Below are 22,588 nucleotides of genomic sequence, written 5' to 3'. Positions count from 1 at the left end.
GTTTGTGAATACTTTTTGTCACTGGTGCAGAGTTCTCTTTTTCACCACAACTGAAAAAACATAATTGGGCTGTGGAGTGAAAGGCCATTTCACCTTTGAAGCCCAGAACACTCCTGTGTTTGTTCTGGAATCTCTTCTTGTGAAACCCCCATATCAGAGTTGGGGGGTCTGGGGTTGGGGCCCAGCAATGCTAATTGCAATCAGGCTTGCTACACTGGAAACACATGGAGGGCTGACCCCGGGCTGGCTTTTTTTTTTTTTTTTAATACTTTAAGTTCTAGGGTACGTGTGCATAACGTGCAGGTTTGTTACATATGTATACTTGTGCCATGTTGGTGTGCTGCACCCATCAACTCGTCAGCACCCATCAACTCGTCAGCACCCATCAACTTGTCAGCACCCATCAACTCGTCATTTACATCAGGTATAACTCCCAATGCAATCCCTCCCCCCTCCCCCTCCCCGTGATAGGCCCCGGTGTGTGACGTTCCCCTTCCCGAGTTCAAGGGATCTCATTGTTCAGTTCCCACCTATGAGTGAGAACATGCGGTGTTTGGTTTTCTGTTCTTGCGATAAAAAGGATGAGTTTAAGTCCTTTGTAGGGACATGGATGCAGCTGGAAACCATCATTCTCAGCAGGCTGGCTTTAACAAGGTGCTGTTTGGGTTGAAAAGGTCTCTTACTCACCCTCCTGGGATGACTTGTCAGAACACTGATGATGTAATCTCTCCTGTAGTGGCTCAGGTCCACCCGGTGATCCTCTTCCCAGTGCCATTGTTTGATCAGCTTTGCTACAGCCCTTTATTTATTCTTCCTTTAGATAAAATGTCACACATGGAGGAATTTGGATAGTGCCTCAAGTTTTTGGTCCGGATCATGTCTGAACTTACTTTAAACCACTTTAACACTGACCTGTTCCGCCTGGATTTGTCCCTTCAAGCTGCTGCCCCCCAGCCACCATATGACTTGTGGGAAGACCTTCCTGTCTGAACAGAGGACCTCTTGCCTTTCTGTCCACTTGTGGTCATCCTGGCCCTTCCCCTCTTAGCTGGGAACTCTGGCCTAGGCATAAACGTTCAGCTATAGAAATAGAACAACCTTAACCAGGGGCTCCAGTTCCCTTGGGTCCTCCCTTTCATGCCTGCTACTTTGTGTATGATCACTTCATGCTTTTTATTCCCATGGCAGATTGGGTTAGATATCCACCTATGAGCAAATAGTTGGTGGTCAGGGAAGCTGACAGTTTCAAATATGGCAATACCTGTGGGAATCACATATGTGAGAGATGGAGAAGGGGAAGTTCTGTGAAGAAGGGGGATGGTCCTTGGCAGATCATCCCTTATTGATCATTATAGTGATAAACTTTTAGATTGGCAGGAAAACAGGTGCTAGGTATTAGTCATCTTTTGCTGCAGTAACAAACAACTCAATTCTCAACAGAATAAAACCAAACACTTACTTCTTTCTGACATTACATGAAATCCACAAATTGGCTGTGATTGTGGAGAGCTTTCCTGGCTTCCAGGCATCTTCTCATCCCAGCACTCAGGCTAAAGGAGTAGCCTCTATTTTTTGTACTGCTGTTGTAGAAAAAGGCAAAAATGCAACAGGCTAATCTGACTGAATCAGCACATTTAAAGCTTCTGCTCACATGTGGCAAATCTCATGTTTGTCCACATTCCACTGTCCCACTGCAGTCATGGGGCTAACATGAGCGGAGGGGCCCAGGAGGACTGCAAGTAGAGTAAAGAAATGTGTCTTGCCAACTTGGGAGCACTCAACATCATGTGGCAAAGGTTGTTGATGAGTGATCCTCATTATTCATTATAGGATAGGGAGCAGGAGGTGTGAGTTAATGGGAGTAAGGGCAGGACGACACATGGAGACTTTAAAATAACTTGGCACTTAAGGAAACGGAGTTGTGGTAAATTGTGAGGGTGGTAGATCAAAGTGGCATTTATCTTTCCCCCAGTGGAGAATTTTCTTTTTTTTTTTTTTCTTTTTTTTTTTTTTTGAGACGGAGTCTCGCTCTGTCGCCCGGGCTGGAGTGCAGTGGCCGGATCTCAGCTCACTGCAAGCTCCGCCTCCCGGGTTTATGCCATTCTCCTGCCTCAGCCTCCCGAGTAGCTGGGACTACAGGCGCCCGCCACCTCGCCCGGCTAGTTTTTTGTATTTTTTAGTAGAGACGGGGTTTCACCGTGTTAGCCAGGATGGTCTTGATCTCCTGACCTCGTGATCCGCCCGTCTCGGCCTCCCAAAGTGCTGGGATTACAGGCTTGAGCCACCGCGCCCGGCCCAGTGGAGAATTTTCTGCACAGAAGTACAAGAGAAGCCACAAGAGAGAATATAATAACTTAATACTTTTAGCCTACATTCATTGAGAGATTACTCTGTGTGGCCACTTTACATTTGTCAACAGTCTTCAAGAACTTCATGAGGCATGCACTGTCATTATTTCTATTTTAGCAATGAGGATAATGAGGCTGATAATATATAACTTGCCTAGTCTTAGAGCAAGTGAGTGACAAAATTGGTATTTAAGTCTAGTTGATGGACTGTAAAGTCTTGATTTGTTTCTTATTTACTAGATAAAGGTGATAGAAACACCTCTTTCCCCTACTCCCACTACCCTCTGTACCTCCAATAAATCCAATAGGCATGTAGGTGGTATCTTGCATGTACTGGAGCAGATAGTAAATGTTTGATGTCATTGATCAGTCAGCTCACGGAAACATTTGCCTCCAACCTGTGCTTTGGGTGTGCTACAAATGTTGCAATGAATACCCTGGATCTTTGGTAGGATTTTCTGCATCTTGGCTAGATGTGGCCAAAACAGCCAGAACTCCTGATGATTGCATCCAGACGTTGCTTTCAGCTAGAAAACATACAAAATTTACCTCGGTCTCTCTCTGGATCCAATAGAAGAAGTTTTTGGGTTTCCTGTAGTCCTTGGTAGATTTGCCGACACATTTCTTTTTATTTAGGGCCGAATGTTCTGAAAGCAGAGCTTGCATTGTATTTGCCAAACACGCATAAGAACACAAACAAAACTCATGTTTGCAAGCCCCAAATAAGTGCTTCTTGTGCCTTAAATGCCTTTTGAAAACCATCCAGTGCCACAGTGTGTAAGCTTTTTGAACAATTCTCCATAATTGTATATGCAGAGGATGTATATTCACAATTGCATGAATGTCTTTGATTGCCCTTGATTACATGGCACACTCTGTCCTGCCCTCTTAAAATAAGTGTTCTTTACACACCAATGGCTTCCTAAATTTGAAATAGATTCCTGTGGAGTGGAATTTTGTACAATAAAATTTCTAATTGGAGCTGGGGTGAAAGGAGAAGGAGAAAGGGAAGCGGACACCACATTCTAAACAAACAAAGAAAAATTCAAGTATAAATTGTTACATCCCACTGCTCGTCTCCTAAACAACTCTGTGGGTAGAGTAGAGTGGGCACACTGGCTAAGTTCCCTCTGGGTGGTAGACTTGTGCAGTCCTAAATAGCATCTAGTGTTTCTTGGAGTCTTGTTGTGTAAATGTAGTATTCAAATGGGCTGATCATAGGCAAGACAGAAGAACATGTGGGGGGAGTATATTTCATACCTTCCACTCATGTCACCATGGTCCCCAATATTCATCCCTATCATCCATGATGGAGACAGGGGTGAAAAAGACTTATAAGGAACCCAGGCTATCAGACTGTGGTAGTCCACATAGAATTGTTCGGATAGGGGGCTGGAGAGAATTTCCAAAATCTGACAAGTATTACTCCACACAGATGACGAGGAGTAGTGGATTGGCTGTAGGTAATTCGTGGTCCTTATCAGAAGGCAATGGGAAGGATAACAACTTAGCACCATCTTGGTTTACTCAAAGCTCTTCTTTGCTGGTCATGCAAGCAATAGCTTGCTGTGGTTTGCAAATTCTCCATTTTATCCTCTCTATTCCAAAAGTTTTCTTCCTCCTCCTTTGCCCAATACTGTGTGTCTTTTAAAACTGTCTTTTAGGCAGAGAATGTTGCCTTCTATAAGAATGCAACCCCACTGTTCTGACCTGTGCTCTGATTCATGCATTTTTTGGCTAACACGTGAGTATTTATAGTTTTTTTGGGGGGGTTCTGTAGTGCATAGGCCCAATGCAGTCGTTTGGACTTGGGGTATGAAGTTCAGTGGCTGCAAGTAGGGAGCATAGATTAATTCTTAGAAATACATGCCACTGCAATAGCATACTATTTTTTGAGCTGTGCACACAATGAGCCAAACACCACATTAAGGGACTCTTCAAACATTTTCTCCTCCAAAAAATACGCAAGATGCATATTATTACTCCATTTCAACCAATGAGAAGATCGTGGATCTGAGTGTACCAGTAAATTCCCAGGCCTGGGAATGCAATTGGGTATGTCTGACTCTGGAACATGTGATCTCTCTGATAACATCAGAAGGCTAGCCTGCCTCATTATGAAATTTCCAAGGTTTTTTTTTTCCCATGTCCCATTTTTCTTTTAGTTCATTTTCCCTTGTCCCCATTCAGTGATAGGCCCTATGTGATTCTCTAGTATGTCAATCAAACCCAGATCTGACCACATTTGTTTATAATGTTACATTGCTGCTGTTGTTTCTTTTTTAGACTGCATTTTTGAAATTGGGTTTTGGAGGTTAGTTCCATGTAGAGGAACTATTCCCAAAGAGCCTCGCAAGGGTCTGGAGGTGCTGGAATAAGATTTTTCTAGCATTGGTTCTTTTTTTTTTTTTTTTTTTTTGAGACAGAGTCTTCCTCTGTCGCCCAGGCTGGAGTGCAGTGGCCGGATCTCAGCTCACTGCAAGCTCCGCCTCCCGGGTTTATGCCATTCTCCTGCCTCAGCCTCCCAAGTAGCTGAGACTACAGGCGCCTGCCGCCTCGCCCGGCTAGTTTTTTTTGTAGTTTTTAGTAGAGACGGGGTTTCACCGTATTAGCCAGGATGGTCTCAATCTCCTGACCTCGTGATCCACCCGTCTCGGCCTCCCAAAGTCCTGGGATTACAGGCTTGAGCCACCACGCCCGGCCTAGCATTGGTTCTTATACATTTTTGCTAGACAAAAATTAGGCCAAGTAAGACAATACTCTGTGAAGAGACTGTGTAGTAGACACTACAGAACCTCCCAGAGTTCCCCTGTGTTGTGCACCCATCTTCTCAGCTTCTGTGAATGTCAGCTGCTCATGTTTCACAGACACCCATCTTTTCTGGAAAATTATCCTGGAATGAGGGAAACTATCTGACTTGCAAAGTTATGGGGTATCAGCTTATTTTCCTTCAGAAGGATGCCTCTGAGGTGTGGATTTCTCTCCAGACCCCTCTATTTATCAGGGCTAGACCAGACTATGCTTGAGACCACGTTCTTGCTCAGCATCTTCCTCTTGCTCTTCCTACCATCCTTCCTTCACAGGTTTCTCATGAGAGTGCTTTCCCAGAAAACCACATGTACTTGATTCTCGTCTCAGGCTCTGCTTCTAGAGATGTTGACCTAAAATAGGCTGCTGATATCAGTCTGGTCTACTCTCAGCACAGAATCTTGAATTTGATAGCTGAGCAAGATCTATTTTATTTCCAACAGCTATCCCTAACTATATTCAAAGGAGTTATTTGAGAACAACTGAACCCACTTATAAAGTAAAAACCATACAGACTTTTCAAGAAAGTTGTCTCAAACATAAGTAATCCAACAACTATGGATACTATGTAATGGATCCATGTACTAATTTCTGATATTTTCCCCCTTGACCAGATAGATTTTCCCCAAGGACTTATTCTCTCTTGTCATCCAGTTTGCACTTTCTTTTCTTCCATTTGTCTGTGTTCTGCTGTGAATAAATTGCTACTCTTGTTTCACACTATTTTTATTTTTTGCTGGCATGCAAGGAAAGAAGGGTTTTCATTTCGGAATGCTGGGTCTCAGTCTCTCCTTACATATTTGTTTGAGGCTTATTTTAAATATTGTTAAGTGCTAAGTGCTAAATCTTCAATGTTGTGGAAATACTTCTTTGTTTTGAGGTCTTTTGCAGTCTGCCTAGGGCCTGCATCCGCATGCTGCAGCTCTGTTATTTTGCTCTTCATTATACCCTGCCTTTTTCCTGAAATGATTCTGATCAGTGTCTGAGCTGAAAACAAATCCCTTTTGGGGATGAATCAGAGCACCACGACAATTCCTCTGTAACCTCACCAAACATCCACTCTTGTTGCAGATTAGAGGCTCTAACTGTTGAGTTACTTCATGTCCAATATACTGTGAGTGAATGATTTAGTCTGACATATATTCTTTGAAGTTTGTATGTTTTGATGATGTTGCCTATAAAGGTTTTTAAGTCAGTTTTCCTTCTGAATGTGTCGTTCTGAGTTTTACAAAGTGGGCCTTAAAATGCTTCAAGGAGGGGAAAAAGTAAATTCGGAAACTACTATTTGTTGTATCTTTTTTTTGATATAGGAAAGCAATTACTGAGTTAGGCAATAGGTTGGGAAACTTCTTTTTTTTTTTTTTTTTTTTTTTTTTGAGACGGAGTCTTGCTCTGTCACCCGGGCCAGAGTGCAGTGGCCGGATCTCAGCTCACTGCAAGCTCCGCCTCCCGGGTTTACGCCATTCTCCAGCCTCAGCCTCCCAAGTAGCTGGGACTACAGGCGCCCACCACCTCACCCGGCTAGTTTTTTTTTTTTTTTTTTGTATTTTTTAGTAGAGACGGAGTTTCACCGTGTTAGCCAGGATGGTCTCGATCTCCTGACCTCGTGATCCACCCGTCTCAGCCTCCCAAAGTGCTGGGATTACAGGCTTGAGCCACCGCGCCCGGCCGAAACTTCTTATTTGCAAGGTCTCTTCACCTTGCCAAACCCACTGAACCAATACTCACTGACATGTCTTTGCTCACACCGTTCCCTCTGCTTGAATGCTTTCAGCTCTCCTTTCTACTAAGCCACATTTCATTTGTGTTTCAAGATCATGTCCCACTGCCCTTAAAAAGTCTTTTTTAACTGTACTGTCCCATTCTTACATGACCTTACTGTCTTTTGAACTCCTAGAGCATTACTTGTCATGAATGGCAAATAGATGTCATTGCATATGCATACTCTGACTCCTGGTGGCTACCAACTATATTGTGTTGAGAAGATATTAAACTCAGGCTCTATCCATGCTCACTGGGAAAAGGAAGTGCTATAAACTAAATGTTTGTGACTACCTCAAATTCGTATGTTGAAACCTAATCCTCAGTGTGATGATGTTAGGAAGCGGGCTTTTGGGGGAGGTAATTAGACCATAAGGGATTAGAGCCCTTATAAAAAGAGAGAGGGGAGAGATGATCTCTTTCTCTCTCTTTCTTGGCCTTGTGAGGATACAGTGAGAAGGCGGATGTTTACAAGCCAGGAAGTGACCCTTCTGAGACACTGGATCTGGTGGCACTTTGATCTTGGACTTCCCAGACTCCAGAACTACAAGAAATAAATGTCTGTTGTTTAAGCTGCCCAGTCTATGGTATTTCTGATACAGCAGTCTGAACTAAGACAGAAAGTGTGATTCACTGGGAATGTCTCCCATAGATAGCAATGGTTGGAATGGCCCTATGTTTGACATACTTGCTTTATACCATTCATATAACAATTTTTAAAGTTATTGTTTAGAAACATAATCTATCTCTCTAGCTGGATTGCATACTCACTGATCAAGTGGACCATCTACTTCTCTAAGCCGCAGAGCTTAGCTTCTGACACAGAAGGTATTTATAATAATGAACCATTAATGACTTGTACCACACAAATAATATCTATAGGCTCCTACAGCTTCATTGTTCTTTAGATAGATAAGAACTCCTCTCAGAGCTTCTCTTGAGTGCTTAACCCACAACCAGGCAGAAATGTACAATTCAAAGAATCACAGGCATGAAACATGGTTTCACAATTAAAATGGAAAGAAACAAGGTGAAATTCCATTTGACTTAGAAACACTAAAAGCAAACATTCATTTGCCTGTGGGAATTTCTGTTTTTTAAAAATTTCCATTGCAAACAATGATTTTCAAAAGAAAACCGCTAATTAAAGTGGACTTAAAACTTAAGTTGGATCCTTTCATAGAAAACTAATTATGAATTATATTTTTATTAAATATATGTACACAAACACGCAAAACTTTCCAGATTGGGAACATATTTCCCCACTAAAACTGAATCCTAGAAGAGTTTGCATCATTAAGGAAAGAAAATGAGCATATATTCAAAGTTCAAACTCATTGAACAACTTACAACAAGGGTCAATATATGAATGAACAATTTATTTAATTTATTTAAAAAAAAAGTGAGGGGCCGGGCACAGTGGTTCATACCTATAATCCCAGCACTTTGAGAGGCTGAGGTGGGGGTGGATCACGAGGTCAAGAGATCAAGACCATCCTGGCCAACATGGTGAAACCCCGTCTCTACTAAAAATACAAAAATTAGTTGGGCGTGGTGGTGCTCACCTGTGGTCCCACCTACTTGCGAGGCTGAGGCAGGAGAATTGCTTGAACCTGGGAGGCAGAGGTTGCAGTGAGCAGAGATCGTGCCACTTCACTCCAGCCTGGTGACAGAGTGAGACTCCGTCCCAAAGGAAAAAAAAAAAGGAAACCTCAAGTCAATAATCCAGTTCTCACCTCAAGAATCTAAAGAATGAAGAGAAAGATAAACCCAAATAAAAGGAAGGAAATAGTAAAGATAACAGCAGAAACTCATGAAACTGAAAATAGAAACACATTAAGGAAAATCATTTCCATTATTTTGCATTTGCTGAGGAGTGTTTTACCTCCAATTATGTGATTAATTTTTGAATAGGTGTGATGTGGTGTTGAGAAGGGTGTATATTCTGCTGACTTGGGGTGGAGAGTTCTGCTGCCCATTCATGACAAAAACTCTCAGAAAAGTAGAAATAGAGGGGAACTTGCTACATGATAAGGAGAGATTCACAAAAAACACCTAACTTTATACTTAATGGTGAACAACTGAATGTCTTCTATCTAGGCAATGATATCTACTCTCAGTACTCTCATTCAACACAGAGCTGGAAGTTCTTGCCAGTAAAATACGGTAAAAAATGAAAACCAAAGGCATATAGATCATAAAGGAAAAAACAAAACTGTCCATATTTGTAAATGACATGATTTTCTACATAGAAAACCCCATGGATTCTAATATTAAACAAGTTCAGTAAGGTCACAGGATTTGAGATAAACATATAAAAACCATTTGTATTTCTACATACTAGCAATTAACACAAAGACACCAAAATTAAAAAATATAATACTATTTAAAACCTCTTCGAATAAAATATTTAGTGGAAATCTCACAAAACATGTAAATTTTTTGGATCAGATAGAACATTGATTAAATAAATCAAATAAGATCTAATAAATGGAAAGCCAGATTGTGTGTATGGGTTGGAAGACTCAACATGGTAAAGGTATCAATTCTCCCCAAATTGATATAAAGGCTGAATGCTACTCTTATCAGAACACCAGAAAGATTTTTACAAATATATATATACCAGATTATTCTAAAATTTATATGAGATAAAGCTAAAGTATCCAAAATGATTTTGAAAAAGCAGAATAAAATGAGAGAGCTTGGTCTGCTCAATTGCAAGACTTATTATCTAGTTAGAGTAATCAAGGCACTGCAATATTGGTAGAAGTGTAGACACATAGGTCAATTAACAAAATAAAGAACCCACAAAAATAATCTAAAATTATGCCCAAGTATTTTTTTCACAAATGTATAAAAGGCACAAAATTTAATGGAAGAAAGAGAGCCTTTTCAACAAATGGTGCTGGAGCATTTAGACATCTATAAGTTAAAAAAAAAAGAACCTTAAAACATAAATCTCACATCTTACACAAAAATTGACTGAAAAAGGAGCATGAACGTAAATGTAAAATGTTAAACTATAAAATTTTTAGAAAAACACAAGAGAAAATCTTTGAGATATGAGGCTGTACAAAGAGTTCTTGATTTGATATGATCCAGAAAAGGAAAAGTTGACAAATTGGACATTACTACAATTTAAAATCTTTTGCTCTGAAAAAGACCCTGTTAAGAGTATAAAAAGATAAGCAAATCATAGAATATTTGCAAATCACAAATCCAACAAAGGACTAGTATCTAAAATATTTAAAGAACTCTCAAAACCAAACAAACAATGAAAAAACAAACAATCCAATTAGAACACGGGCAAAAAACATGAGGAGACATTTCATCAGAGGATACACAGATGGCAAACATATGAAACATAACATATTCAATATCATTAGCTATTGGGGAAACGCCAATAAAAGCCACAATGAAATATCACGTTGAGTATATAACATTTTACATTCTATGCATGCAATGAAATTTCACATGTACTCCAAAAATATGTACAAATATAATATATTAAAAAAGGTAAATATAAAAGAAAATCACTAGACACCTATAAAAATGGGCAAAATGGAAAGCAATGCTCACACCAAACACTGACAAAAATGCAGAGAAATCCCATCACTTATTCATTACTAGTGGGAATGTAACATGGTACCATCAGTGTGAAAAACAATTTATCAGTTGCTTAAAAAACTAAACATACAACTACCATATGATTCAGTAATCATGCTCTTAGGCATCTATCCAAGAGAAATAAAACCTTATGGTTGCGTGAAAGCTTTTACATGAATATTTATAGAGGTGTTATATGCAATAATAAAAAATTGGAAGCAAACAAAACGTCTTTCAATGGATGCATGGTGAAACAAACTGTGGTACATCCAGACCATAAAATACCACTTAGTAATAAAAAGGAACCAACTGTTGATCCATGCCACAACCTGGATGAATCTCCAAAGGAGTATGCTGAGTGAAAGAACACCAACCCTAAAAGGCTACATACTATATTATTTCCCTTTTTTTTTTTTTTTTTTTGAGATGGAGTCTCGCTCTGTCGCCCAGGCTGGAGTGCAGTGGCCGGATCTCAGCTCACTACAAGCTCCGCCTTTCGGGTTCACGCCATTCTCCTGCCTCAGCCTCCCGAGTAGCTGGGACTATAGGCGCCCGCCACCTCGCCCGGCTAGTTTTTCGTATTTTTTAAGTAGAGACGGGGTTTCACAGTGTTAGCCAGGATGGTCTCGATCTCCTGACCTCGTGATCCGCCCGTCTCGGCCTCCCAAAGTGCTGGGATTACAGCCTTGAGCCACCGCGCCCGGACTATATTATTTCTTTTATACAACATTTCCTAGATGACAAATTCTAGAAATGGATTAGTGATTGCTAGGAGTTAAGGTGGGGATTTGGGCTGAAGGGAATTGGGTGTGGCTACAAAGGGGAACATGAGAGACGCTTGTTGTGATGGAAATATTTTGTATTTTGACTCCATATCAACATTCTGCTGTGATACTGTGCTGCGGTTTTGCAAGACGTTACCACTGGGGGAAACTGGGTAAACAGTATGTGTGATTTCTTCCTACTATTCCTTACAGCTGCATGTAAATCTATAATTTTCTCAAAATAAGTATAGTTTTAAAAATCCCTTAAGAAAAAGTAATAATGTAATTTTCACTAGGTTAACCTAAAGTGAAAGGATACAGACCTAAATGTAATGTCTTAAAGACATCAAGGTTAATTTCTTGTTAATGTAACTATTCCAGGTAAGCGTTCAAGGGAAGCGGTGGGTTCTTCCCCATGTGATAATTCAGAGACAAGGGTGTGATTCCAACATCCACTAGCGTCTTGCTATTAATGACTGAGGCTCCAATGTCATATCCATGGTCCCACTGGTAGAAGGAGAAAGTACAAGAGTGGATTAGCCCTCTGTGTGTGCAAAACCTTGACCTGAAAGTGGTTCATATTTCTGCTCACATTCTCTTGCAAATGTGGCCACATCTGGCTCCAAGGAAAACTGGGGAATGTAGTCCCTGTCAAAAAAGCAGCTTCTGAGATACAACCATGAACACGGAGAACAGATTTTAATGGACAGGTTTCTGCTTAAAATCTAAAAATATTCAAGCAATTTGAAAGAATAACAAAGAAGAAAACAAATGCCCTGGCTTTCCTGTTCCATTCTCCCTACTCCCAGAGGTCACCACTGCTAGGGTTTGCAGTATTTCTTTTTAGACTTTTCCTAGGCATCTACACATGTAATCACAGATAAAGAAACCCTACAGGGAGACTCACCAAAATGAGTGCATGCTCTACATAACATTGAACAACTTTCTCTTTTCACTTACCAATATTTCTTTTTTTTTTTTTTTTTTTTTTAATCCCTGCATGCCTTTAATAAAAAAAAGGAATTAGTTGATAAAAATTGGTGAGTCACATTCATACATTAGATTTTTTTCTTTAACTTTCAGGATGTTGGTATATCAGTAAGAAAAATAGCCTCTCGCTCAGGATCTAGCCAATAAGGCTGAAAGTCAATCAGTTTAGTAATTCACCAAAAACAGGAGTTAAAGAAAGGAAAAGGCAACTGGAGGCTAGGATTTTTTGTTGCTGTTGTAGTTTTTTTTTTTTTTAAATAAACATCATCTATGTGTAATCAAATTCCCATATTTTCTCCTATAAAGAATTTGCTTTAGTTTTTCAATAAGGCATTTTTTTTGTCATCCAAACATCTCTTCCTTTTAAAGTGTTCTTAGAGTTAAAACCATAAATAAGAGGATTTAAACCACTAAAATAACACGTGCCAATATCTTCATTCAGCCAGACCTGGTAAATTCTATCAAAACTAGACAGTTAAATAAGAACCACGTTATAAAAATATTAGCCAAAAAAAGACTATTAGATAATTCTGCAAACTCAAATATGAAACTGTACTAAACAAAATATGTGCAAAGGTACACAAGCATAGAGCCACGTTGGGGGTTATGCTCAGATTAGTTTTAAAGCTCGCTCTAGTGGATTTAATTCAAGAGTTGTCCACGGTGGTGGTGTTTACTTTGAACTCACACGAGTCAAAGAAAAATAAAATATGCACAACCACTTCCCCAAAAGGTCAGTGTCTTATGGAGCAGGTACTTCATCGTGTCCACACCCAGGACTGCCTGGAGTGTCCCTAGGGCTGGGGGGTGGGGAGGACAAAGATGAGGCCACTGTCCCAAGTCCTGGGACAGGCAACGCCCTGGAGACCCTCTGGCTGAGGCTGGGGACAAGGGCAATACTGATGACTCCACCTCCTCATCCAAGGCCTCAGAGGGGCCCTGCCAGGACCTGAGTGCTTGGGAGGAGGTGGTGAGAGCAGGCCAGGCCAAGTGGGCCTGCCTTGGAAGGCGAGGGTCCGAGGGTTGGGGCTGTAAAGACAGCCCTTTCATCAGGAAGCTGGAGCTGAAAAGCCCTAATACCCCTAATCCCCAAACTCTTGGATCCCGTCCCACAGACGAGAGTCCCTGCTTGGCATCCTCCAGCACAGGTGCTTTGGGCGGGTCCCAAGCCAGGCACTAGAGAAGGAAAGGGTTGGTTGTGCCAGTGGCCTGGGCTGCAGATGGGGGGATACCCACACTGCCCACCATGTTCATCGTTGCAGGGCCCAGCGGGGTCAGAGAGGAACCAGTGGCCCCCAGAGCTGGGTGTGAGGCCGTGGAGGTTATCGAGACCACAGCCATGGACTCCACTCCTGGGCCAGGCCCAAAGGATGTGCTGGTCCCCAGGACCGGGCTCCCCCGAAGTTGGTTCAGCGTCAGCGGCTGGGGCTGGTTCACCTGGAAGGGGTTAACAGGAGCCGAGGTGGCGGGTGCACCTGGTGCCAGGAAAGGGTTGAGGGACTGAGCTGGTGGGGTGGGCCTGGTCACCAGTGAGTCCAGGTTCACCAGGGCTGCATTGGGGCCCAGGAAGGACTCAGGTGTTTTCCGGGCACTGCTGGTCTTGCTTGAGGCAACGGTCAGGGGTTGAGACTCAAAGGGGTCAGGGCTGGTAGTTCCATTGTTTTGGGATGGCAGAGAGGTCACAGATTCGGCTGTTCTTTTTGAAGTCCGAAGGTTGTCAAATTCAGAAAAGTCGTCTTTAATTGTACCATTCAGATTACTGAAGAGCTCAAAGGACCCAGAGGCAGACACGGGCTTGGTGGTGGAGACTGCACCCCATGCGTCAGAAGCTGTTTTCCCGGCACTGGAGGCAGGCTGCTGTGAAGCTGCCCAGGGGTCCGAGTTCTTGGGGACAGACTGTGTGCTGGCTCCAGTGGGCACCCCCCATGGGTCAACAGAGGCAGCTGGCTTGGTACCAAATGATGGCCAGGGGTCTGAAGTACTCGCAGGAGCTGCTGGCCCGCCCCAGGGGTTGGTCTGGTTAGTGCAGGCCGACGGGCCCCAGGGCTCCGCTTTCTGGGCTGCAAGGCCTGAGCTGGGGAGAGCATCCATTAAATCCAACAGCGTAGTCTGCTGTGGGAGAGAGCCGTGCTCTTTCTTTTTTGGAATTTTAACTGTGTCCCTTCGGCTTTCTTCCAGGGCCATCTGTAATCTGAGGTCATCACCCCTCCTGAGGCGTTCTTCCTGCTCAGCCACTTCTCTGCTCATGGCAAGTGCCAGCTGCAGCTGAAGCTCCTCTTCTCCACTAGTCTGGGGCCGGGCTTGCTCCAGCTCGGAGGACACTCGTGGGGAGGTGGCTCGGGCTGCGCGGTCACAAGTGAGGCAGGGCTGGGACCAGTCACCATTTGGGCGAGAGGCCAGCCCCAGGTGCGGCAGGAAGGGGTGGCGCTGGCTCAGTGGCTGCAGTTCCTCACTCTGACCCAGCGGGGCCCCTGTGCGGTGCTGGGGGCACAGCGAGGCCTCAGGCGAGCCATGGTAGGAGGCCGGGGAACCCCCAGCCTTGCCATACTCCTGCTCCGAGTGGCTGGTGGAGAGGTTGGGCTGGCTGGAGCCTCGCCCAAAAGTGATCTGGTTGCTGCCCATGCCAGTGGCAACCTGGGCCATGCGCTCTTTGGTTTTGAGAGCCTGGGCCCTCTCAGCCTTCAGCCGTTCCTCATCCTTGAGGAGGGCCACCAGTTGCTTTGACTTCTCACGCACATTGATGCCCTGGTCCTTGCCATCTCGGTCAATGTACTGGAAGTCCTTCAGGGTCTGGATGGCGAAGATGTTCTCACGGCACTGCTGAGCCACGCGTTCAGAGCCTGTCTTGATGAGGTAGTCCAGCAGGGTCAGCGCCTTGTACACATGCCGCCAATTCTTGCCATGGTCATTGAGCCGCTTCCATACCATGCTCATGATCTCCGAGAAGGCCACCACATTGTAGGTCAGGTCGGCGATCTCGGTCATCAGAGAACTGGATGGTCCCCACGGGTCATTGGAGGTGGCTTCCCGGACTTTGATTTCTGCCTCCGAGTAATTGTTCACAATGTTTTTCATCTGCCGTCTGATAGACGAAGTCGTCATTTTTATTTTCTTTGTTATAAGTTAAAGCCCTTCAAAGAGAGAAACTTTCCTGTCCTTGGTAAGTGCGCACCTATGAAGGTTCAGTTTCCGTAATCGAGCTGGAGTAAGATCCCTGAACGGTCATTTCCTCCTTTGGAGCCTCAGATTCGAAAAGCTGGAAGCCATGACCAGGCTACAGTGAGGTCCACGTCTGTGACATGAGGCTCCTGTCCACAAGTTTGGTAACTTTCATCTGCCTCATCACCAGCGAGCACCCAGCACTTAGCACTGTGCCCAACACAGAAATGAACAAATGCGCCAGGGACCACCAGGCCCTTCTATTTGTTGTTCCATTTGATGTAGAGCAGGTATGACTCTTCAGCTTCTCAGAGAAGTGGGCAGAGCTAGGATTCACCACTGACGAAGACTTTGGCTGGGCATGGTGGCTCACACCTGTAATCCTAGCACTTTGGGAGGCCCAGGCAGGCAGACTGCCTGAGCTCAGAAGTTCAAGACCAGCCTGGGCAACATGGCGAAACCCTGTGGTGGTACACATCTGTAATCCCAGCTCACTCAGGAGGCTGAGGCACAAGAACTGCTTGAGCCTGAGAGGCGGAGGTTGTAGTGAGCCAAGAGTACACCACTGCACTCCAGCCTGGGCAACAGAGTGAGACCCTGTCTCAAAAAAAAAAAAAAAAAAAAAGGAAAGAAAAAAAGAGGACTTCAGCCACCTCCTTCCCAGTAAAATGGTATCAAATGGTTGAGAATGTCCTCTGCTCCTCCGGGCCGGCGTGGGTGCGCCGCTGCGGCCGCCGGCGGCGCTGGGGAGGCGGGAGCGACGGAGCCCGCGGAGCCGCCGCCACCACCGCGTCTGGCTCCGTTTGACACCCACACACCACCACTTACCAATATTTCTATTGTTCTCTGTCACTGCCTCTCTGTCTCTACACACACAGACACACACACTTCATTTTAAAGAAATGCTTCTATTATATCCATGGTAGAGATGTATTGCACAGATTATTTATGTCACTATAGAACCATTCCCTTTTGCCCCATATATAGACTGTTTCTAATTTTATGCTATTATAAGTAGCACTTAGTTAAACTTTGGGTAAAAAGCTGTTTCTCAGTTTAGTATTTTTCTATTTATGAGATTCAGAAATATAATTAATTCCTGGGCCCAAGACCACTGCGTAAAAGGCCTTCAAGTTTCATTTTAAAACTCTTGTCTCTTTTTTTTGGATGCCTTCATGTGTTTGTCAGCTAAGTTTTCCTCTGCAAAGGTTTACCAAGTTTACTGAGTTCAAAATGCCAAATTTTATTTCTGGATCTGGTTTGAGCTTCATTTTACTTCTTGGTGTTCATGATTCTCATGTTAGTATGTATGTGGAAAAATAGGGACAACACACTGTCTCATTCTTGGAAAATTGTAGTTTCTCATTCTCAGGAGATTCTCTAATAAAAGGCAGATCCTTGGGTCAGTCATCCTGGACTGTGCTCTGCAAGGGGAGAAGTCAGGAGTGTAAGGTCATTCATATACACAATTCTTGCTTCTTAATTTAGAAATATTTCAAAAAACATAACAATTCCTTCTTGGCTGGCCAATTCTCTTGAGTTTGCGGATCCTGACACTAGGTCTATCCCTTGGGCTTCTGGCTGTCCTCAGTCTCAGATCCTGGTTTCAGTAAGTATAAGGACTTCTCTCTTGGTCCTATGTCTGCTGATTAGCTTTGCATTGGAACAATTTTTACTGTTCAGTTGACTCCACGAATAATTCAGCTCTGGTCCTTCTGGTTCCTCGTCTCTAGAAAATCCATATTTTTTTCCTCTCTTATCTCTCTGTTTTATGACCTGGCCCTTTCTCTTCTCTCTGTATAAAAGTCACAAAAGCATTTTTCCCCCTGTGGGAGTTTATTTCTGCCTTATAAGCTTTCACTGGGTTCTGCCTTGCTCCTCAGTTAACCTCAGTTAACTTTGGCTTGTTTCCTCAGCGTCCCTCCTTTGTCCTATTTCTTTCCCATCTGGCCTGTGTCCTTCTGTGTGCTTTACACTTGACCAGCTTGATCACTTTTATTTTACTATTAAAGGGTAGCAGGCATAGAGCCCTGGCAGCACCTAGTGGGAGATGGCAGAGATCTGGGTTAGCAAAGGAGACTGATGATGAATCACTGTCGGGCAGACAGTGTGGTCTAAAGAATGAGCATGCAATGTGGAGCTAGAATGGCATGGTCAAACCTGTGTGTGCATGTGTGTATGTATGTGTGTACATGTATGCATGTATGTGTGCATGTGTGCATGGCAGACAATGGAAAGCAGAAAAGCTGGGAAATAAAAACAGAAAAGAAACTTCAGCACAGCTAAAGGAAAAGAATAAGGAAATGTATCAGGGGCTTTAGGGAGGTCTAGAAGAAGGATGGAAGAAAGTTTTCTGAGAATAATTTTTTAAAGTATTAAGAGCATTCTTTTCTTAACAAAACTGGTGAGAACAGAAGCTAGACTTTATGGAATTAAGGAAGAAATCAGCAAAGAGCCAAAACTCATGCTCTGGAATCTGACTGCCTGGGTTTAAATCCCAGCATCACCACATACCAGTTAATTGATATAGAATAATCTTCTTGTTTCTCAAGTTCTTCACCTGTAAAATGAGGATAATGATAGTGCCTGCCTTCTAGGACTGTTGTGAGGATTAAATAAGACAGTACATGTGTATCACCTGGGGTTCCATCAGAAAAGTAAGACTACTCTAAGTAATAAAGAAAACAAAATTTATTATAAGGATGTGATTTTGTAGAGACTGGGGGAGGAGCCTATGCCAGACTGTGTATCTCTTCATCTAGTGTTGGGCCTAAAGTAGCATGAGGGTACCCAGGCTGGCAGCTAGATAACAAAGGTGGGTGTGAGCAAAAGCAAAGACAAGCTGGACCCCATGAGGAGGAGTTGGAACTCAAGTCTGTCTCTTCCCACCAGCAAACTCGATGCCATGACTAACATGCAGGAGCAGCTGCACCCCTCACTAAGATGCTGTGTACATGTGTGAAGAAGCTGAAGGAGAAGATAAAGCAGGAATTGGAAGAACAGCCAGTGACAATGTGAGTGAACTGCCAAAGTGTCTCGTGCCTCCTATTGACCTTCAGAGCATCAAAAACATGGCTGCGGCTTCATTTCTGCTTTTTAAATCTCATGCAGTATTTATCTTGTGACCTTCACTGACATGGAATCATTCGGGGATGGGAATTCTGGGAAAAGTATTTTGAGCTTAGCTGTGTTGTCAAGGTGTAAAGGAGGGTGATGGTCCCCAAGACCCACTGTGTTTGTGGTGGAGGTGGTTGCCGCGAGTTGGAAGTCTTTCTGCTTCTTCCTGTCACAGTTACTGACAGTGTTTCAAGCTGGCAGGTTGGAGCTCTGTCCTCTCACAGCTGCTGATCAGAGCACTCCAGTCCTCTCCATGCACAAAGGCCCTTCTTCTTAGGCCCTGCTGGAGCTGCTCTTTCCGCCTGAGAAGAGGTTTACTGTAGCCATGGAAACTTGGTCCAAAACGGGAACTTTTTGTTTCCCATGAGAGGTATCACACTGTACACCTTTGGAGTTCCAGCTTACCTGCTTTTCCTAACCTCACTGACTCAGACTGTTTACCCACTTCAGACAGACCCTGCCTCAGCACTCCTCGACCCCAGTAGCGTAATCCTCTCAACCACATTAGAATGGTGGGCTGCCTTCTCCAAGAAACCACAGCCATGATCTCTGGGGATTCCTGCTGGCTTTCTGTGCACCCCGTGAAACACTGGTCTTCATAGATAAACTACAAGTGTACACATAAGGAATGAAGAATCCATAACAAGTCCTCTGATTTATCTTCTCCATGCCTCAGTTTATTTGTATGGAAGATAAGGTTGTCAGCCACCTTCCTCAAAAGGACATTCGGAGGCTTCACACTGAAGACTTGACATTTATTAACCAGGTCATATGAAAGTCCCAATTTAACCTCTGGAAAAATGCTTGGAGTGTTTCAGACATAGGGACCATATAAGCATAAAGAATTTTGCCCATAGCTCTTGAAGGAGATGGCAGTCAGTCAGCAGAGGCATGGCTCAATCATTGGTTTACCCTGCTTTGCACTGTGCTCAGGCAAGTTAAGTGGGGGAATCAGAGTGACCAGCATGTACTATGCTGGTTTATTAACTATCAACTGTTCACATACTGAACAAAAGATACTCTGAAAATATTTACCACGTGAGGCTAAGTCACTATTAAAAAACTACTTATTTGTGCAGTAAGAATTTTTATATTCAAAAAATTACTACAGTGCAACTGCCTCTTACTGGGATAGTACCACTCTTGGGAGACAAAAATAGTAAAACAAAAAAAGCGACCCTTCTATGTGCCACTGCAATATACCCTTTCACATAAACATTTCCTTTAATTTGCTCAACATCTTTTCGGGTGGATATGATTATCTCCGAGGATCAGAAAAGTTAAATAATTTGTCCAAGGCCACCAGCTAGTAAGGAACTAAATTAGGTTGATTGTATTTAAAAAACCCAAAACACTATGCTCATCTCACAATCTTATCAAATCCTAATAGTTGCTTTCTAGCTTAACAGCTCTATTATTTAAGGTTTACTATTTATGTCCTTTCTTGTGATGCAGTGGTAATAAAAATAAAATAAATATAAAATAAACTTGTAAAGACTATAGCTATTATATTGTAGAGCACACAATTACATTTGTAGTATATCTAAACTTATACAAGAGCAAGTAATGTTGTTACTGTTCTTGTGTACTTAGGAAACAGATTAGACTCCTTCAAAGAATGGTTGTGTAAGTGGGAAACAAATAACAACTCTATTCATGTGATGGGAAGGCCAAATGCATTCAGTGCTGGGAAGCTCTAGGGAACCAAAGAAAGTGAATATTTAAGAGAAAGCAGAAGTATTATTAAGAAACTACTGCAGGAAAATCATGGCATTTTGGGTCATTCTGTTTCTGCTGTTTGGTGTGGGGTATGATTTCTATTTTTCCAAGAGTGAACCATCACTAAGAATCCCTCACTGTTTCTTGTATGTGGTATGTTGGAAAAGTGACTTTCCAAAAGAAATATGTTTGCTTTAATTATCCAAATCTCAAACCATAAGCCCAATAAAAATCGTTTTGTGTTCAGCATGAAGGAAAGGCATAAATAAATAAGCACACATTGTATTCACATGAACAGACAGTCAGCTCAGTTGAAATAGTGAAACTTTCAGAAGTAGGTGTCAGAAACATGACATGACTACAGTGAAAGACAATCCCAGTTGTTTTGCCATGTCACACAGATGGATAGTGTATGAAGAAGTATACTGAGATGGTTGGCATGGAGATGTGTCCTCTAGGGCAGGAACCAGGCAAAGGGTCTGGAGGGGAGAAACCCTTGGAGCTCCTCTAAGACACTGTTTTAAGTGGAGGCTTTCCTTGGTAATTAAACATGGTATTTGTATAATTTTAACTGTAATCTAAGTTCTTCTGCAGAGAGTAAGTCTTGTTAAAAGGGAGATTTCTAGTCCTGTTGAGCACTTTAGTGTGTTTGGTTGTGCAAAGGGAAGGAAGGAGCTGGAGAGAAACACACTGTTTAAAAGAGTGAGAGGAATTTGGAGCTCCTGGGACCAAGGTGGGAGGAATCAAAAGGGATCAGGAAAGAAGGGCAGAGAGATAGCGAAAAACCAAGTTCCAGGACTCCTTCTGAGACTCTTTGTTGATATCATCAGGTTGAGTCTACTAAACTCAACACATGATTTATGGGAGTGGATTTCTCGTAAACAATGGTGAGGAGACTGAATTTTGCTTCCAGCTTGAGCTAGTGCAGCTCAGAAACAGCTTGCAATTCCTCCTTCTGGGTGCTCACAAGTCCTACAGTTAATCTAAGACACAGATTTACTTAATGCTCTTTACTTTTAAGATTACTTGTAATTTGAGACTTAAAAATCATAACATGCAAATAATTCCTATCCTTTTCCCCCAGTCCCTACCTGAGCTGAGCTGTCTCTAAGAGCACTAGAGATTGGAGGGGGTGGACGCACAAGGGGACCTTGTGGAGCAGCCTGTCAGTGAGTGTTCTTTAAGTTGCTTTTGTGGAGGTGGCAATGGATCTGCAACATCACACCCACACCTTGTGACTGGGGCTGAAGCTGGAGTTTCTTGCCAAGGAATAGAATATAATCAAATCTCTAGTTCAGATCTTGGATTTAATCTCTATCTTAGTGGGCTTTGTTGACTGATTTAACCTCCTATAGACAAAAGTCATGGTCATCTAGTACCATGACCTGGATATGTAAGAGGCGAGAGAGTGTGCTGGTAACAGAGATTTTTCTGATGATGTCAATATTCCATGGCATCCTGAAATGATCACAGAGATAGTTTCTCTTGACTACCATCTGAAAGGCAATCAAGCCTAGCATTCTGCCTTCAAAAAGTCCATTCACTGAAGTCAATTTTTAAAATTATCACTAGTCAAACAGGAAGTGATAGACGCCACTTGAGAAATTCAGGGCAGGGCTATGCAGTTTCAGAAGAGCTGAGTTTGGTCTGAGGCCTCTGGAGAAACCTCCACTGCAGAGGCTGAACTTGCTTCTGTATCCCTGGGGAAGCCCTTGGAGGGTTTTTAACAGGGTGGCAACAGGATCAAAAGGATACTTTAGGAGGATGATTCTGGCTTTAAGGTTGGCTCTGGGGAAGAACCACCACCAAAAAAGGCATTGCATTGGTGGAGGAGCTGTGAGCACACGGTGCCAGCAGGTTGCTGCCAAACAGGCTGCCTGACCTTGCTGTCCTGCCATGGGTCTCTTGTTGTTGCCCTATATGGCTGCAGACTGCCACTCAGTCACGGCCTGCCTCGTTGCTAGCCTGCTCTTCTCTTGCTCTTAAAGTGTCTTCCCTTCTGTTTCAGCTCTCCCAATGCCAAGTCTGTCTTCACCCCAACACCAGTTAGAACACTTACTGAATGTCATTTTCACCTATACTTCATGATGCCTCATAAACCTCTTCTTGGGTTCCTTCACCTACCTGTATCACCCCAAGCACGTTATATTCTTGTTTCCCAGAATCTTCTCTTGTTTAGACACCTCTTTCGCTCGTGCTTTATCAGTTACTCATTGCTGGTAATGATTGATCTGTGTTGACATATAAATATAGAATGTATTTGAGAAATAAATTGCAGGCTAAGGTGGAAATGCTCATATCTCATTATCTCCTTAT

General features: G+C 43.0%; 1 protein-coding gene across 1 annotated transcript; it reads right to left on the bottom strand.

Annotated features, from left to right (window-relative positions):
* Positions 1-12,518: 12,518 nt before the first annotated feature.
* Positions 12,519-15,670, bottom strand: LOC117084345 (epsin-2). Its single transcript, XM_033212997.1, has one exon. It carries the CDS (start codon positions 15,377-15,379, stop codon positions 13,454-13,456), a length of 1,926 nt encoding a protein of 641 aa, XP_033068888.1. The 5' UTR covers positions 15,380-15,670; the 3' UTR covers positions 12,519-13,453.
* Between the last annotated feature and the right edge of the window lie 6,918 nt (positions 15,671-22,588).

The sequence above is a fragment of the Trachypithecus francoisi genome, unplaced genomic scaffold (assembly GCF_009764315.1).
Source record: "Trachypithecus francoisi isolate TF-2019V2 unplaced genomic scaffold, Tfra_2.0 Lachesis_group0, whole genome shotgun sequence".
NCBI classification, from domain to species: Eukaryota; Metazoa; Chordata; class Mammalia; order Primates; family Cercopithecidae; genus Trachypithecus; species Trachypithecus francoisi.
Note: the sequence above shows the minus strand (reverse complement) of the source record. Positions and strands in the feature narration are given on the sequence as shown.

Bases quoted from the DNA above. Each gene is read 5' to 3' on its own strand.
- LOC117084345 (XM_033212997.1), bottom strand. From the start codon at position 15,379: ATGACGACTTCGTCTATCAGACGGCAGATGAAAAACATTGTGAACAAT.